At 31.9% G+C, this 13411-nt stretch overlaps 1 protein-coding gene across 6 annotated transcripts in view; it reads left to right on the top strand.

The window, feature by feature from the left end:
• GLS (glutaminase) overlaps positions 1 to 13411 on the top strand; it is an 85346-nt gene that overhangs the window by 43943 nt on the left and 27992 nt on the right. For 4 of the 6 annotated variants that reach the window (XM_022567271.2, XM_089915976.1, XM_089915978.1 and 1 more), the window contains 2 exons: positions 1317 to 1448; positions 2831 to 2923. In XM_022567271.2, the coding sequence (XP_022422979.2) occupies positions 1317 to 1448; positions 2831 to 2923 (225 nt within the window). Of the gene's footprint in view, positions 1 to 1316; positions 1449 to 2830; positions 2924 to 3900; positions 11694 to 13411 lie in introns of those variants that run through there. The other 2 variants (XM_022567272.2, XM_022567273.2) reach the window with 2 other exon arrangements.

Raw genomic sequence — 13411 nt, 5'->3', positions numbered from 1 at the left:
TATATATATATATATATATATATATGTATGTATAACTGAATCACTTTGCTGTATACCTGAAATTAACACAACATTGTAAATTAACTATACTTCAATAAAAGTAAATACATAGTTACCTGTTGCTCAACTTCAGTAATTATCAATACATGACCAATCTTGTTTCATCTATATTACACCTACTTCCCCCACCCTTTTCATAGTTCAATATGTAATTCTAAATGATAAGGACTCTAAAAAATACACAGCACCATTGTTATGTATAAAAATCTGAAAAGAATTTTAATCTTTAATATCATCAAAATATTTAGTCAATAATGGAAAAGAATATGAAAAAGAATATATGTATAATTGAATCACTTTGCTGTACAGCAGAAAATAACGTTGTAAATCAACTGTACTTCAATAAAATACATTTTAAAAAATATTTAGTCAATATTCAGATTATCTGGATTATCTTAATTATTATTTTACAATTTGTTTCACTTGGATTACAAATAAGGGCCATACATTGTGGTTGTTATTTTTTAAATCTTTAGCCTCCCCCTTAACCTCTTTTTTCTTGTTATTTTGGTTGAAAAAACTAGGTCATTTTTTCCTGTAAAGTTTCTTAGAGTTTGGTTTGCTTATTATATACCTTCCTTTGTCCGTGGTATTCCCTGTAAATTGGTAGGTCCCATTCAGGTGATTATCTTGTTTTGTTACTTTTGTGCAAGATTACTTCTAGTAAAAGGTCTGAATGGTTAGTTAGCCATTAATGAACACTTCCCTGATGACATTAATTTTGTCTTTTATCATAATTGTCAAATTTTATATAATGTAAGCTTAAATGTTTTGAAGAGGATTAATTTGAATTAGTACCATATTATCTCTATTCTTTAGAATTTCTCTGCCAGTATACAATAGAGAATCTTCTAAGAAGAGATAATTTCTCATTGTTTTAGTCATAAAATATTTTTTGAAAATCACTTCATACTTAAAAGCAATACATGTTTATTATAAAACAATATGAAAATATAGTCAAAAAGAATAAAATAAAAATGTGCATAGCCCCACAATTTAGATGTAATCTACTTTAATCCCTTAGAGTATATCTTTCAAATATTTTCCTATATTTAAATATATCCCAACTGCTTTATAACTCTTTTCATTTACTATATTATAAACATGTTGATAAATACATATCTACATTTTTAATGTTGGAATTCTATATGGATATATATACCATAATATTTTAACCAGTTCCCTTATTGTTGGACATAACTTTTCTTATTTTAAAATGTTAACATGAATGTCCATTTTTTTCAAATTATTTTCAGGTTGGTCTTCCTGCAAAATCTGGAGTTGCTGGGGGCATTCTTTTAGTTGTCCCCAATGTCATGGGCATGATGTGCTGGTCTCCTCCCCTGGACAAGATGGGCAACAGTGTTAAGGGAATTCACTTCTGTCACGTAAGCATATTTCCTTAATGAAAATAATGATCATATAAGTTGAGCCATCTGATGATTCTACTTTTTTACTCTTTTCCAGAGTTTATTGATTGTTGGCACTCTCACTGCCAGTCTGTCAGTTACTCAGTAGCCATGGACATGTTCATAAAGGAGCTTTAAATTGCCTCCACCACACAGCTCCCATATAATCATCGTCACTAATTACAAATTACATTTGTTTGATGCTCATATTTTAATTTTCATGGTTATAATTAGTTTTCAGTTTCCAAAAGCTCAGCAAAAGATGCTAAACTTGGAGAAGTCATTTAAATTCCAACATAAATGAAAGATTATTATAGTTTACACTGTCATCTTTAATCGGCATGGTTGAATATCTTTATCCATAAACTACCTTTAAAAGTCTTTTTTTTTTTGAGGACGTAAGTACTGCAATTTAAAATTATTACTACTCTTAACTAGTTCAGTTTTTTTTTTTAATTTTTATTCATTTTTTATTTTTGGCTGCTTTTGGGTCTTCGTTGCTGCACGCAGGCTTTTCTCTGGTTGCGATGAGCAGGGGCTACTCTTCGTTGTAGTGTGCAGGCGTCTCATTGCAGTGGCTTCTCTTATTGTGGAGCATGGGCTCTAGGCACATGGACTTAAGTAGTTGTAGCTCACGGCCTTCAGTAGTTGTGGCTCGTGGGCCCTAGAGCGCACGCTCAGTAGTTGTGGCACACGGGCTTAGTTGTTCTGCAGCATGTGGGATCTTCCGGGACCAGGGCTTGAACCCGTGCCTCCTGCATTGACAGGCGGATTCTTAACCACTGCGCCACCAGGGAAGCCCCTAGTTCAGTATTTTTTGTTGTTACCCAAGTCTTGCTAATATTTTATCTTCTGGTTTTATTTACATGTACTACTTCCTATAGTCTGCACTAAGTATAATTTTTTCTGCAGCCTTTCTCAATTAAAATTCCAATTTATTTTTCAGTTTTACATATTTTACAAAAACTAGAGAGTGACATTGGATTCCTTATAGATTAAAATAGATTATAACCAGAATATTTCTTTATATTTTTGTGCAGCTTTATAGTTATTTGATAGAAAAATTATTTCATGTGGCCTATTATTATAATGCCCATTTTACAGGAAACGGCAGTTAAACAATTTGAGTGGCGGAGCCCTAGGGTCAGGCTAGTAAGCAGTGTTTTCAAAATCTGTAACCCACGTCTTCTTATTCTAATTTCAGTTCTCTTCTTGACACATCATGCTGCTTTATTAACATGCAGTGGTCCTTTCCATGAGATAGTAGTTAAGTTGGACAGTATTAGTGTAATTTATTAAAATGTGAAAAAACAATAGCCAATGACTAGCCAGTTTCTTATACCTGTTTTGTTTAATTATAGGATCTTGTTTCTCTGTGTAATTTCCATAACTATGATAATTTGAGACACTTTGCAAAAAAACTTGATCCTCGAAGAGAAGGTGGTGATCAAAGGGTAAGCAAAATTCTTATTTAGATTATTATGTAATTTTTTTTAAGAGAGAGAAAATGAGGTTCACCAGTTTAAGTAAAACTTAGTTTGTTAGTGGCCTCATATCTTTACTAATAACAAATGAGTGTAAAAAAATTGTTGACATTATCATCCTGGACCAATAGTACATAGATATTAAATATAACTGTTTTATTTAAATTGGAACTGGTTAGCCTAGGAGCAGGGGTTTCTCCCTCCCCCCATTTTTCTGCTATTTTAAGCAATATTTTAAAAAATTGGTTCTGTTAAAAGAAGACAAATTGGAAAGTGCTACATGCTATAAAGAGAAAGCCTGTTTTTACTCTTAATATTTGTCAGTTATAGTCTTAAATTGAAGTTTATTTTGATGTGGATGGATATGTAAATGGGAAAGGATTATAGTATTAGTGAGAGACCTGACAAAGCTTCATAGTAAGTTTTATATAGGTCACCATAGATGAAGTATTTTTCTGTAGAGATGCAATATTTAAGGCAATATTCCTGACACTGTTAGTTGAAGGTAACATTTGTTATCAGTGTGTTTGGCTTCATATTTTTGCACATATATACTCCTTTTTAAAGGAGTCAGAGCTCACATTCCAGGAACAAGATTTTTTTTTGTCTTTGTTGTTGTTCACTGCACTAAAGGACTTGTTTTGAATTTAAATTTCTTTGCATCCCAAATGGAAAATGTTTAGAGTAAAATTATCTAACTAGACTTGAAGCTAATATGTATGAAGCACTTATAAGTAGAAAAAAATTTTAACACTTACTAAGTAAATTTTCCTATCGTTAGTTCCAATCAAAGTAACTTCTAATAATATATGAGAATTATGCAAAGCCGACAGAATAGAAACTTCCATGGGCATCAACATGAGTAACATGGAGCAAAACATCAGATGGTGGTGGGTGAAAATGTTAACAGATTTTAATAACATTCATTGAAAAATACCGTTTTATAGCTTGGACCTTTCTTCACTCAAGTGCACTAATAAATTATGTATGTTGCTTGAACAACTAGCATTCCTTTGGACCATTGGACTATGAAAGTCTCCAACAAGAACTTGCTTTAAAAGAGACAGTATGGAAAAAAGTGTCACCTGAGTCAAATGAGGACATCTCTACAACTGTAGTATATAGAATGGAAAGTCTGGGAGAGAAAAGCTAAAGAAATGGGTTCTAGTTTCAGAATGTTCTTCATTTAACCTTTCAAGCATCTTTAGTTTTCTGGCATACTATATTTATTTGAATTTTTTGTGTTCTCAACCTTGGGTGCTGGAGCCATAAAGCTTTTTTTCTTTTAATTTTTGTGTAAAGTTAATAGATTAAAAAGTGGATTTGTCAGTCTTTTAAAAAGTATTTATAAGTAAATAAAGCAAATTTGCTTTATTTTAAAAAAATGAAAGGAGAAATTTCTTAAAAATTTTTCTTGGTGTAATTAAAATTTTAACTATATATGCAGTAAGATAATCCCATTTTAACATAGTAACAAATTTGTAATTTCTTGGTTCTGAAACCCACACACTGAACTCATAAATTTCATCCATTTTGTTTTTTCCAGTTTTAAAACTGACATGATGTCTCTAGTAGCAATAGAGCTAAATGCAAAAATAAAAAGACTTAATAATAAATTCCAAATTATTTAATATAGCAGTAGATTATAAAATTAGCTTAAGATATTATGCTGTTTTTAGTAATAGATTGGCTTTAACTTTTTTTTTTCGGCTTTAAAGTTTTAAAAATTTATTTAAAATTTTATCAAACACTTTAAAATGTCTTTGCGTTTTCACTTTGCAACTCCTTTGTTCTGTCAGAATTGTCATGTACAGGAGTGTCTTATGTTATTAAAGCATTCCAGCCAAAGAATTTCAGATGTAATATGACATGTTTCATTGTTAAAAAGCTATAATGGTTACTCAGAAGGAGCAACAGGGAGTGTCTTCAAGTGAAATGTTTACCTGAACAATTTTATTTTCGTGATATCCACGTAACTTTTTCCATGTTATATTTAAATATGAATAGTGAATCTTGGTTTTTAGCTTTTAATAATTTCACAAATGCTAATGAATCTTCTATGATAAATTATAATAACATCTCATAAAGCTTGTTTTATTTGAATTCTTGTAGAGTATTTAGGAAATGAATTCAGTCTGAAGGTAGTTAGTATGCTACTAAAATGCCTGTTAGATCTGAATCCTTTTGTTTGGTTATATAAATGCAATATCGAGAATCAAAACTTGTTTTTAAGAAAAGGACTATAGGTTCTACACAACCTAATTTCAAATAATTCACAATGTTTAAAGTCAGTCTTGGCAAAGTGATTGTAAAATTGTGTAGGACCTATTCACACTTCTTCCTTCCTCTGTATACTTCTCTGGTTCTCCCCACAGTTCTCCCACAGCTTCAAGATTTTGGAGGGCAGGGGTGAGGTCAGAAGGAGAACTTGGTAGTTTCTTAGTATCATGGCATACACGTGGTAGGGTAAAGTCTATAAAAGTAATTGTAGTGTACCAAAAAGTTTTTTCCTGGATGATTTAGATGCTAGTGCAAATACAGATATAGAAAGTCTTGATTATATGAGTTTGGGAACTATGATATTAGGAAAAGAAGTTCCTTTCCAAACTTGGTCAAAAGTCTTTTGGCCTAACTGAAGTATTAAACATATATTTAAATAATTATACGTTAGGTTTTAGAGGATATTACCAAGGATTTTATGGCTAATTCAATGTTCCTCTGATGTACAGATGCATATCCTAACTGGATGCTTCTGGTTTGGCCATTTATGTGAGAATGGTGTGGCTGAAGGCCTTACCTCTGCTACACCTTTGAACAGTGTCATTCGAATTAGTTTCACAGAGCTATTGTGCTTTGGGGAACTGAATGTCTAAATTTATAGTTTGCGAAACAGGCTTTATTTTTTTCCCCCCTGTGCTCTAATTGTTATATTTTACTGTTTCATTTGGAGGTAGGTTTTACTTTATAAAATGGAAACTTAATGTTTCATATTGTGTCCATATTTGTATAGATTTCAAAATTATGTTAATTTGTGCCACTTACTATGTTTGTAAGGCTTAAATACACACTTACCAATGGAGTAGGGTTACCTAAGCTACTTTGTTTATAGAATCTTGTTAAGGATGAGCATCCAGAAATTTTTGTAGGAAGGTATAAATGGAAGAAGAGGGAAGATATTGTGAATAGGCCCCCAAACTTTATTTTAAAAAAAAAAAAAAAAAGGAAAACATTTGCCGGATTGAAAGACATTATTTTGATTCTTTCAGTATTTTAAATACCTTCTCAAATAAAATTCTTGTAAAGTACCCAGTATTTTTGGATTTAATGTTTTTTGCCATTACTGATTCTTGATATTCAAGCATTTTGAAGTTAGCATATTTGTTTTTCTTTTTTTTCCATCAACATTTCATTTGAAATGCATATCCTTTCTGAAATACTTTATTTTTAGCATAAATGTTGTGCATTTTATCTTAGTGTTTGGATTAAACCATTTGTGTTATTTAGCTTTCTTTTATTTGCTTTGTATATTAATGTACCTTTTATTTTCCAGTATACCTACTTTTTGTATTGTACAATAAATTTATTTTAAGCTGATTTTATTGTTTTTTTTATGAAAGCAACTTCAGCATTTTAAGTACAGTAGTTGGAATTTTAACTTAAAAAGTCATCCTTTATGAAGATATTAAAATGCTTTATATTTTTAGCTAATTCTGAGGCTGCTGTGAAGAGAAAGTGTAGAAATACTCAAGGGCTTCATTTGATTTTTTTTTTTTAAGGCAGTATAGCGTTGGTGGGTTTTTTTTTTTTGCAGGGAGGACGTTTTTCTATTGGTTGTACTAGAAGTATTTGAATAAAGACTTTTCTCCCAAATTTTTTTTTTTTTTTCCATTTGACAACTTAAAAAAAAAAAAACCACTACCCCATTTGCAGGTTCTTTCTGCTTTCTGAGGAAGAATATCAATGATTCACTATGTAATTGTTGTTTTACCTATTGTCCAGAGTAGGGATAACATGTTGCTAAAATCAAATGAAGAGTATTATTGCTTTAGAATAGAACTGTCAGTCTCAGTAGAATGTATATTGAGTAGAATAACTGTAATATTAAAATTCACCCTAACTACTTTTTAAGGAATTTAACTTTCAGAAGGAACTTAGTATATTTACACAGCATGATCCAAATTATAATGAGGTTACATGCATTGTAGATCAAATACAATACTTTAAATTTTTGTTTGATGAAATCTTCCATTCATATCCAGAGAAGACATCCCAAATATAGAAGTTTTAAAAACTCTTTGAAGGGGAAATACTGTTGTTTACAGGAATTTGTATTTATCTGTGGGCTTTTTTCATAAAGTTCTTTTGGGATTAGTAAATAGGCAGTTCCATTGGCATGGTATATTCAATATGTAAGTTTGTGATCACTTGCTATTAAAGATACATTTGGCGTTGTTTTTGTTGTTGATGTTTTTAATCCATTTGAAACAGAGAGGTAACTCAGAGCTTGATCTGACAGTGTAGTTTCATAGGCATGTACGTATGTGGAAAGAACCACTGATATAGACTGATATTGTCAGTCGGTATCTTGATAATTTATATACAATGTATGTGTTTATGTGTATATCTAATAGATGTCTATCTTTATATTTATCTATGTCCATTATCCATAGCCTAAAAATCAGCAGCAATTATTTTTACATAGTATGTCACGTGTAAATGGTTCATCGATCTATTCCAGGTTTTGTCGTAAGAGAACTTCGAACATTTTTGCTGCCCCGGAATTTATAAAATATAACATATTTTACTTGTTCAATTTACCTTTAAAGATTTGTGGTTTCTGTTTTGCTCCCATTCACTACTAGCACTGTCAGAGTAGAATAATGATATTGGAGAACTCCACAAAAGGGAAAGCAAGAACATCAGATTTCATGTGGAAGCTGACTTTAAAGTAGTGTCCAGAATTATTATATTGAAGGATTGTATTCAACTTAAAATAATGTACTTCTTAGTTTGAACAGTTTACTTTATGGAATAGTTTTATTCTAAAAATTGTGCACAATTTTTGGTTTTAAGAGTCTCCGCTATTCATTTGTAAAAATTTGTTTTTCTCCATGATGGTCTTGAAAATGCTAGAATGCATTTTTTTTTTTAAGTAACATGCTTTCTGTTCAGTTCCTTCTTTACCATTTTATATTAAATACAATATTTAATTAAAACCAGATGTTGGAAATGGGGCTTGTTATGATTCATCATGGCTCATCCCTCAAATTTTTACACACATTTATTCAGGTTACTTTAGTCCATTCACTGTCATGAAATTCAAGGCCAAAATTATACATGAACATACATTCAAGTATATCATTCATCCACGTTTATTTCAGATTGTAACACAGTTAAAACATTTGTTTTCTACACTGTTTAGAAATGGAAGGAATTTAACTGGACTAGGAGAGATTCTTTTTTTCCTCTTCTCCCTCTTTCTGACCCAGTAGTAGTTTATTAATGTGAATACCATACAATGCACATTGAAGAAATTTAGAAATTACACTGTCTTAGTCTGGACTTTTTGCTTTTAAAACTACTATAAGGTCATCTAGGGCAAAAATCTATCCAATATAAAAGAGAGCTGGCAAAACTTGACTTTTTTAGAGTCCTTAACTACTTAAAGGTACTTTTTTTAAAAATTGTTAAATAGACTGATAAATCTTTATTTAATGAACTGATTTTATTACTGTGGTTTTAAAACATTCCTTTCTAAATTTATATTGTGAGCATACGAAAGGAAGGAAATTTATTTTAAGGTTGACTTAATTAACCTTATCTGTTTTGTAGATTGTAGATCTGTTAGTAATTTTAATAAGTTGTAGCTATAGAGATTTTTAAGATGTGTAAAACCAGCACTGATCAAAACTTTTATAATGGCTTCCTGATCCATTGACCTTTAATTAAAATGAATAGGCTACTAATTAGCACTTAGCACATTGCTTTTCTGGTGGCGTCCGTGGTATTTTTGGCATAAATTACAAAACACTTCTTATTGGGAACTGTTATGTTTTGGTTAAATAAAGAAGTGATGATCCTTGATTCCAAGTGCTTTGATGAACTCTGTAAGCAGTCCAGTATGGAGGCTCATAGAAAAGAGTAATAAAATGACAAATTCTGGCAGTTGATCTCATAACACTGTTGTTATTATTATTAGACTTCTAACTCTAAATTTCAACTAATTCGAAAATATTTTAGTTAAAATCTCAGTGGTAGAGAACAATTTGGTATACTTATTTTTAGGCCAAATTTTATATCTGAGGACCTGATTTTTCTGGATATAGTATTATAAAAAATAATGATTTTTATTTTATCAAGTATTTACCTTGCTGAAATGTTTTCAGTCCTAATGTATCAGATGATTAAAATTATCTATTTGGAGGGCTTAGCTTTTAAAAGGACAAATTCTTACCTGAGACAGTTTTAAATGTCTGTTTCATATTATATTTCTGGTGATTTTTGTTTACATAATGAAAATCTCTTTGGCCTAGCAATTCCACTTGGAACCCTTAGTTATAATTTTAATTCATATCCTGTAAACAGTTGAAGAATTTTTTTTATTTTTAAAACATAGTTTATGCTTTCTAGATATTTGATGTTCTTTCATTTACCGTAATCTTGTAATTTATTAGAATCACATGGTTGAGCTGGAAAGTAATCTTAAAGGTTATCTGGTGCAAACTCCCATTCCTCCCAGCCCTCTTTTCCAGGTAGCACCTTGCTTTCTCAATTAATGTATTTACTTTTATTTTCTCTTTTTTGATGGGGTTGGTTTATGTTTTTTGGGACAGTTATTTGTTGGTTGTTTATTTTTATTGAGAAGCATAACTAGCAGTACTGGTTAATATGACTGTAAGTTATTTGGCAAACTGATTGTCCCATCAGTGTTTATTAAAACTACTTAATTGTATTTTTCTAGTATATAGTTATATGCCATGTTTATAAAGACTAGTAAAGTTAGAAGTGAATGTCACAATTATACAGTAGTTCTAAAAATAAAACATTACCCCAGAACCTTTGAAAGAAAGTAAAGAGTAGCAGAAATGTGACTCTAAAAATAAATGTTGCACCACTGGCTTTTTAAATTAAATTCCTTTAGGATTAGGCTAAATATATAAGTAGAAAGATTTTAAGTAACCAAAAGATTATTGGAGTTCTAAACAAATGTTTTCTGGAAAAAAAAAATTTTTTTTTTTTCTTTTTAGGTTGTCTTTTTTTCCCAGCACATTGTTTTTATTTTAGATGTTTGGATCTTTGAGTGGCTTCAGAATAAGGCTCTGTATTTGTCTATTACTCTGTTGTGTGTCTTGTCCTTAGCATCCACCTTTTTCATAGTTCTGGGATTTTTATTTTTTATTCATGAAGTAAATGTATATTGCTGTTCTTGAAATGCATTAATTTTTAAAAGACTTAGTTGACTTAAATGTTAAAACTTAAATATTATTACTCTTTAAAAAAAGTACCAGTTTCTTCTCAGAATTTAAACTTGCCTAGGAAGCTTTTCTCCCCACAAGTTTGTATAGGTGAGAACCTGAACTTTAAGTGACTGGCTCTTGTTCAAATAAGCTCTGCTTGCTTTCACCTTATATCTATTAAAATTAGAATGATGCTGAAATATTAGCATCAGTTATGCAAATATAACTATTCATGTTTGGGCCATTCCATTGTAAGATCCAAATTAAAATGATGATCTTCAGCCTCTTGTTAAACTTTTCCTTAGCTTAGAATTAATAGTTTTCATTATTTTGTGTATGCCTTTCACGAAACATCGCTAAGGATCATTACAATTCGTCCTTTGAGGGGATAACATAAAACTTAAGTCTTGTTTCCATTTAAAAGAGATTAAACGATGTGATATAAATTATTTATTGAACTCAATCCAAGGTCTGTTTTTTGTTCTTTCTCATAGTCCCTCAAAATTAAAGATCCTAATTGAAAAACTCAAAATCTGTTAATCTTGAGTATTCTTTCTTTTTCACCCTTTCCTATCATAATTAACTTTTGGCTGAAAATGAGGTAACTTTAAAAATTATATCAAAGTTGCTCATAAAATGGCTTTTCATTTTCAAATCTTCACATTGCTGATATGTTCATTTCCAAATCTTTTAATGTTGTTGACATTTGCCACTACTTTTATTTAAAATATTTTTTTTAATCCATAAGTGTTAAAGTGTAAACTTTTTTTCAATATGATATAGCTTATTGTTGGTAATTTATTTTACAATCAACTTTGAATACATGCATCTGTGGGTCCAGGTCTATGCACAAGTTTTATAACTTAAAGAAATGAACTAAATAATATTGTTTCTACTTTGAATTGAAATGAATAAATGCTACATTTTCTGCAAAATGGAACTTCATTTTGACATCCTTTGAAGTTGCAGGACAAGTGATTTTGTTAAAATTTTTGTGGTGACTAAATACTATTAACCCTCTTTAATCATACCAATAAAATATTTCTGCCTTAATGTTTCCTCTTTTTACCCAAAAGAGAAACTTTAGAGAATGGTTTTCGGGAGGAGGGAAGTAGAGCTTAACTTTCTATTACCTGTTTGTGAAGTGTTTCAACTAAAATATGCTGTTACAACAGTCATTGTATGACATTTTTTCTTTTTCACCTAAAGGAGAAACAAAGGAGAAAAAACGAATTGCTGTGTTTTTAGCCAAGTAATAAAAACTGGAGAAGCTTTAATTTTTATTTTGTCTCTGTTGTGCAGTTTTATTTTACATCCACCATATATGTCTGTCACAGAACCATCACTGTTGTTTATTTGGTATCCCTTATATGTTGGGCGTTGTCATGTAATGATCTACTTACTGGCATGTTAGTACATTTACCTTGTACATGTGGGGCTTTTGGATAGAGAGCTGCTGCTGTTTGCATATTGTGTTTTACAGTTTTTGCTTTGTGAAAGTTCTTATTCATTGCCATTGCAAGGTTTAGAATTTTGCGTTAGTTAAGAATTAGGGATCTTCTGCAGAAGTTTTTAATAGATTGAAACTTTTGGTTTACCTAGTATTTTTTGGACTTATATAGCATCAATGAGTGCTGGCATTTGGGCATAGGATCTGAGTGGGTAGCCTGATGTGATACACTGTGGGCATGAATTTCTGAGTTTTGTTTTGCTTTTCTTTTTATTTTTCTATTTACACACACACACACACACACACACACACACACACACAGAGTGTTCAGGCAGTATGTTATGTGCTGGAGATGCTGCTCTAAGAGGCAAGGTTCCTCCCCCTGTGATGGTTACAATCTGTAGAAACAGGGAGGCTGCCTCAATTCTCTAACTCTAGGATTGACGGGGCTGAGTTTTCTGTGCCATATACCAGCAAGCATATTAAATAACACTGGCATCTAAACATCCTTGGGACTCCTAGATAAAATTTCAATTCCATCAATTGTATGTTTGGCTCACTTAATTCCACTCAGCTAAAGGTTCAGAAATATGCCATTCTTTAGTATTATATTGGCACAAATTTGTTACCCTGTGCCAACTCAATACGGTAAATCAGTGAGTTACTTTTTTTCATTTCTTATCTAGAAAACTTTAGAATATAAAGCTTGAAAAAAAAAAAGCCAGGTGTTTGATAATTAAGCAATCCCTAGGAGGTTGAAGGGATAAAATGAAGGGTGGTAATCAAAGAGTCTTTAAATATGTACCAAGAGAAAAAATAATAGCCAACATTTTTATATCACTGTCAGCTTTTCTTCAGTAAGTAACAATAATAGACACTGACTTGTCTGTAGATGTACGTAATGCCAAGTGAGTTTGACATAAAGTTTTAAGGCTCAAGTCTAATATTGATAAAGGAAATTTTGTACAGTGAATCTACCACTGATTTTTCACTATAATTCTTAAAATTTCAAAGATTTCCAATTTGGTAAGTTAATAAAGTTCACTCTCCAGGGCTTCCCTGGTGGCGCAGTGGTTGAGAGTCCGCCTGCCAATGCAGGGGACACGGGTTCGTGCCCCGGTCCGGGAAGATCCCACACATGCCGCAGAGCGGCTGGGCCCGTGTGCCATGGCCGCTGAGCCTGCGCGTCCAGAGCCTCTGCTCCGCAACGGGAGGCCACAACAGTGAGCGGCCCGCGTACCAAAAAAAAAAAATCACCCTTCAAATCCTGACATTTAAAGTACAATTATCTGTTCACCCACTCCTACCAAATAGATGACTAAATATAAGCCTAAGAGTCTATAAACACATGCATTTTTTTTGTTTTTGTTTGTGGTACGCGGGCCTCTCACTGTTGTGGCCTCTCCCGTTGCGGAGCACAGGCTCCAGACGCGCAGGCTCAGTGGCCATGGCCCACGGGCACAGCTGCTCCGCAGCATGTGGGATCTTCCTGGACTGGGGCACGAACCCATGTCCCCTGCATCGGCAGGCAGACTCTCGACCACTGCGCCA

Source organism: Delphinapterus leucas, chromosome 8, assembly GCF_059928025.1.
Source record: "Delphinapterus leucas isolate spDelLeu-1000000601 "Yukka" chromosome 8, BTC_Dleu_Yukka2, whole genome shotgun sequence".
In the NCBI taxonomy this organism is placed as follows: domain Eukaryota; kingdom Metazoa; phylum Chordata; class Mammalia; order Artiodactyla; family Monodontidae; genus Delphinapterus; species Delphinapterus leucas.
The sequence above is the reverse complement of the archived record's forward strand: the minus strand, read 5'-3'. Positions and strand labels throughout refer to the sequence as shown.